Below are 6,142 nucleotides of genomic sequence, written 5' to 3' on the forward strand. Positions count from 1 at the left end.
GCATTAGTTTGATTGCTATTTGTATCTGGTTTAGGTTTGAATAGCTCGTAATGACATCACCATTGGCAAATGCAGTGGAAGAGGGCAAGGTTGAAGATGTCCAGGACATTCTATGACTGGATGTGCGAGGCTGTTTATACACAGCCAGGCGTGAGTCTCTGCACCGCTTAAAGGGTTCCATGCTGGCGCCCATGTTTACTGGACGCTTTCCTCTGAAAGTGCATGAATCAGGTAAATACATTGAAGCTCTAAATATCACATTCTGATCATGGAGCTCTCTGGCAAATACATGCTTTTATATATATTTATGCATTTTTTAGTGTATCTTTTCCCAGTTTGCTGAGCATCAGTTGGCTTCTAATTCGAGGTTGTAAAACAATTCTGCATGCATGACTTTATATGTACAGGTAGTTCATCTGAATTCCACAAGTCTATTTGTGCTTGCAAACACACACATTTTTACAGTGCCATATCCCTGTCCACACTGTGTCTTTGGAATCTACTTCTTCAGTAAGAATACAAAAATAGATAAAACTGAAGTTGGCAGAGTGTTTGGCATTTATCTTGAGTCTGTCTGTGAACCCCTATAATCTCCAGAGGCATCTCATTCCCTCTGTTCATTACATAAAGAGATTTGGGTCTGATCTTTGTTTCAAACAGTAAAAATTGCATTTTTCACCACCATGGTTTGATATAAAAGTTTGAATAAAACTATTCATGGGTGAAATTTCACACTTGTTTGTGACTTAGAAATCCTGCCAAAGTAGATCCAGTTAAAAGAGACGATGGATGAAGAATAGTAATTCCTTGTTGTATACATAAAACTATTTAAAATACCCAAAATGTTTAACATAAGGAGTTTGCATAACACAGCAGGACTTTGCTACCATCTTTCACAGTTGCAGTGAACAGCCTGTTGTACAGACGGTATGGTTTGGTTGGCTTTTGTGGGGTCCTCGAGCCCTGCAGGCAAGGGAGAGAAAAAGAAACAAACACAGTATAACTTGAGCAATATCCAGAGAAGGTTTCACTAGATGTGTATGGGAACTGATGCTGATTTTAACTCTTTTAAATGGTCTAGAAGCAAAATAGAACAGATCCCTGCAACAGTGAGTAAAAAGTGATTTCACTGAAACTCCAAAGAAATGTTTACCGCACTAAGAATTTTATCTTCAAATAACAAATATTCCAGGAAAATAAAATACCATTTAAAAAGAGTAAAGACAGTATACTTACTCCTCCTCAGTAAAACCAGCACAGAAATTTTGTACAAAAGGCTGTACTTGATGATTTGGTAAAGTATTTTAAAACACTTAATGTTTTCAGGAGCATGTCTAATTGATCAAGATGGAAACCTGTTTAAATATCTTTCGGATTATCTTAATGGAGAAATTCAGATTCCTGAAGATGAAAAAGTTAGAACTGCATTGCAGGAGGAAGCAGATTATTTTGGAATCCCTTATCCATACAGTCTGTCTGATCATTTGGCTAATGAAATGGAAGTACACTCTTCAAGGTCCAATATAGAGCTTAAAAAGGTCCTGACATTTATTAAAATTTTTGATGCTGAACTCCCCAACCCATGCTGTTCTTTAGCATCAAACACTAAAACTACAGAATGTCCAAGTTAGCACTTCTTAGTGACCACACTAAATCATGAGTAAATTCAGAGTTTTAGGTTAAGAAATCCTAGAGTTGATAATGCAGTCGGTATAATTAAGGACACCAGCTTTTACCATCATTGCAATACAGCAACAGTTTAAATGTGAGTGTTGTACATGCAAGTCTGCTGTAGAACTTGTGTAGTAGGAAGGAAATTTAGTTTCCTATTTGGCTTCAAATCTTACTTGAAATTAGATTTGATCCCTTCAAGTTGTTTGGGATGGGGTTTCTTTTTCAGTTTTACAAATTATTCCTAAAACTTGTAAGACAAAATGTACTGTGACATTTCTTTAGAATGAGAAAGGAGAAAAGATAATTAGTGTATTATTTAAAATCCTAAGGTTTTAGAGTATTGTAACTTAAAAGCTAATTCTAATTAACTGGCAGGAAATTAACTCATACTACGAGCTCTGGCTGTGTTATGCCTGACAGTCATCAATGTTCTCTTAGCAAGTTGTCTCTGTATTTCACGTTCTCCCTTACTCATTTCCTTTTGAAAAGTGTAAAACAATTCCAGGCCTTTTAGTTTCCCTGCATGTTAAGAAGCTGCCTTGCCTTTAACTATTTCTGTTGCCTTTCTGAACCTCTTAGTTTCACAACATTCTCTGGTAACATCAGATAAGAAATTACTGCAGACGTTATTCTAGAAAAACTATATCCTTGATTTATTTAAAAGAGCTCACTGGTAGAGTTAAGAAAACTTAAATATAAAAGCTTATTCAACTAAAAATACTGCATTCTTATTAATATTCTATATGTTTTATGTTTTTTCTAGGATTTGTTGGATTTCTGTGATTCTTACAATTTAGTTTGCACCAAGCCTACAGTTTAACTCCTGCACTATCTCAACACTTCTGGAGCAAGCTGTGAAAGTAAAATTATTGGTGTGTATACCACAAGAGCAGATGGGACTGATGCAATTAATAAGGCGCTAGTAATGAAAATTCATGGTAAAATCATGTACAAATGTAAGGTGACTGTCAAACATGAAAGCACTATGAAGTGAGAATAAATACATATTATAACTATGCCTAAATATTATCCTATGTAGCATAATGCAGCATTACTGTACTATAAATCTGTGGAAGGAATCTTTCCAGCTCCCAAAGCTGGATAATTGAATGGCCACATTAAACAAATAAACAAGATAAAAACTAAACTTGGAGGTTAAGAATTTGAGAGAGTACACACAAGGTGGTTAGCATGCAGTTGCTGTTCTTATTCTGCTTGACTTAATATTTTTAAAAATACAATTAAAACAACAATTAAAAATTACTTTCTAACATTTAAACTAAATACTCTGAATAAATCCCCATACAGAAAAACCTCCAGAAATATTTGCAAAGTTGGTTGTGATTTATGCACTTCTTTTGTGTAGCCTTCTATGACAGCTGAACACTGAGAACCAAAGATGAAAGGAAATGGCTTTAATTCTTTAAAGAACGTGTACAGCTGTACTGCACTATTAATGTATTTACACGGCAGCAATTGGAAATTATTGGCAGACCTGTACTTACAACTGGAAGCAGTTGGTCTTTGTCACTCTCACAGCGCAGTGTCAGAAGTGTCACTGTGCATCTTTTGATGAAGATAGAGCTCCTGATGCTTCATCATCTTTATAATTAGGATGCATATCTTCCTAAATTTAGGCTGGGAACATTAATATTTATTCCAATGGTATTCGGCAATATATGAGGTATCTGTTCTCCTACTGTATATTCTAGAAAAATAGGTTTTACATAATTAATTCTGTAATTATTCTTCTATGAACATCTATCCTTTCATGAATATCAAATTTTAGCAACTGGCATTCACAGGAGGATTAGAACCTCTTATTTGAATAAAAAAATCAGAGTAACATTTTCCTTATGCTTTATAAAACATTTACTGCTAAGTCCTTATAGTTAGGATTTAGTAAAAAGAATTACATATTTCACCAAGGTACATTTCTAAGGACTTAGCTAACTAATCACTTGAATGTTACCTTTAAAATAATATTCCTCTAGAAGCTGAAATAACACCCAATACCATCTGGAGCTATTACTCGGTAGCTGAGCTGAAAAAGATGATGGATGCTTTTGATGCCTGGGAAGGGAGAGGTAGAGTAATAATTTTTTATTTCAGTATTACTACTTTTTAACATAAAAATAAGAAAAAATATTTGCCAACTAAGTATAATAAAAACATCTGCATAAACTTTCGTAACATTGTAAAATAGTAGTGCCTCTTTGGAGGGAAGAAAATGTTTTATGGGATGTTCCAGAGAGGGGACAGAAATTGACATGAATGAAGCACCATGCTGGCTGTGAGCAATGCTCAGTTCAGCAGGTTGAGAGTTTAAATTCTGCATAATAAAATACATGTATTCATGTATTTAGTCAGGTGTAAATATGCATGGCTGTGCTCTCTCAGCTCAGCAGTACAGTGCTGCTATGAAATGCAGGTGTCAGCTACTGCAGAGTGCCTCAGGAGCTGATTGAATGTCGGACTCTGGAAGAACGCCCCCGAGAGGCAGTTTGCACCATATGCCTCCAGTTTATAAAAGGTACACTCATTTGCATAGATGGTGTAAAATTAATAAACAAATACAGTGCCATCTTTTTTTTCCCCCCTCTATAATTTCAGGTTCCTTAAATATCTATGCATGTTGAGATTTCTCTGTTTTTTTTTTAATTTACATTTTTATTAAACGTCAAAGAGTTCTTAATTGCACAACTGAACTCGCTAGAAAAAATTACGGGATTTTTTTTAGGCTGGTGAGATTTCTCAGCAACCTGCCAAGGAGTAACTTGAAAAACTAGAGAGCAGTATTAGTTAAATGGACTTGTAAACCAGAAATTTAAATGAAAACTTTAAAAGGTTAACTGATTTTCATAACTTGGAGATGTATTCTTTTAAAAGGAATTTCTAGAACTTCCTCTCTGCAGTTTTATGGTGATATTTGTGATTACACCTCCATTCTCCACACGTTACCTAAAAGCAGCATTTTGCTGGCACAGTCACCTGAGCCAGCCTACAGCCACTTCACTGCTACAGTTTTTAATGTGTCATCTAAGAGAGGCAGAAGAGATTGATGGTTCTAATCACAGAAAGACAGCCCTGATTGTAGTGATGAACTGTTGGGAGCACTAATTTATGCTTCTTACAGTATCATGTAAACCTATTTGTGAAAGGCTGTTGCAGATGGTCTGTTTTGTAATAATGTTAGAAAAATAACAATTTACATATATGGTTCATTTTTTTAAATTGAAGTTCTTTGTTTTACAGATGATTAATTGACTGTACTGAAGTAGAAAGCTGTTTACCATATAAAGTAGGTCTCCAGCCAATTAAATTCTCAGGTCCCTCAACAAGTACCCACATAAAAGTCAAAAATTAATCTTCATTAAAGATAGCTGCTTGCATTGCTTCACATTCTGCAGCAATTCTTATATGACCCCATAGTGAAAGTCTGATGCTGCACAAAGAAGTTTCTCAAACCACTCCACAACGTGCACAGCAGTGCCCAGCAAGTCCCAGGCTCCCTGAGGAAGGCAGTGCTGGCAATGGGCCACTGAGCCAAATGCCATTCCAGCTGCAGGGAGTAAGAAGCCTGTGAACAACCGTGCAGTGAAGGTGAAAAGGACTCTGCTTTTCTTGAGACACCATCTCAGCCACCACCTTCTGCATCCAGTAAAACAAGTGAACAGGACTGTGCTGAAATTCCTGCAGTGCTAAACAAGAAAGAACCAGCTGTATTAGCAGGAAGTATTACCCTTAAGAATGATAAAGGGGGTAGTGTTTGACTCAGTCCGATAGACTGGACAGCTCTACATTGTATGGTTGAAGAAGAGGTCATTATCTCATGTGATTCTTTATTCAAGATGAGGTAGAAAATTGTGCTGAAAAAGATAATGAAAAGCACAGGAAGAAATTGTTTTAAGAGCACTGAAATGTGTTTTCTGCTTTATTTCTAGATATTTTTAGATGTTGGTTAGGGAGGAAGAAAAACGGATTAAAAAATCACTCAAGCACATGCAGCTTAACATTCCAGTTACTCCCATTTGTATTTCGTTGCGCTGTACTGTAACGTGAGTACTTGCACAGCATAAAAGAAAACCTCTTTATCAATTTTAACTACAGTGAACCTCAGTTTGTACCTTTAAAGGGGGGAAGGGGGAAGAAGGGAAGAAAAGTAAGTAGCTTTTATTAGATAGAAGTTTGCCACAAGTGTACAACATATGCGTGCTGCAGAGAGCACCAGAAGTTGAATGCACTTACTGGCATTTCTGGTGAGGGTAAATCACCATTTTTGCTCTTACTAGCAATGCAAGGGATCACCTGTGCTTGTACAGTGACAGCACAGGTGGGGAAGGGAAGAAGTGTGCTGTGTGAGTAACAAGGCTGCTCTCTCTGGAGAGACACCCATTTACAGACACACAATAGCTGTGATCTGCCACTGGGGCGAGGCTGGTGCAGCTGTGGCATTTTGTGTCACACT

At 36.5% G+C, this 6,142-nt stretch overlaps 1 protein-coding gene across 1 annotated transcript; it reads left to right on the plus strand.

Annotated features, from left to right (window-relative positions):
- Positions 1-50: 50 nt before the first annotated feature.
- Positions 51-5,447, plus strand: KCTD18 (potassium channel tetramerization domain containing 18). The gene is given in 11 exon segments (XM_063161415.1): positions 51-231; positions 1,327-1,538; positions 2,438-2,630; positions 3,672-3,761; positions 4,106-4,165; positions 4,168-4,207; positions 4,930-5,144; positions 5,147-5,198; positions 5,200-5,234; positions 5,237-5,299; positions 5,302-5,447. Coding segments are annotated over 11 exon segments (1,287 nt in total).
- The last annotated feature ends 695 nt before the right edge of the window (positions 5,448-6,142 follow it).

This window comes from Melospiza melodia, chromosome 8, assembly GCF_035770615.1.
Source record: "Melospiza melodia melodia isolate bMelMel2 chromosome 8, bMelMel2.pri, whole genome shotgun sequence".
NCBI lineage: Eukaryota > Metazoa > Chordata > Aves > Passeriformes > Passerellidae > Melospiza > Melospiza melodia.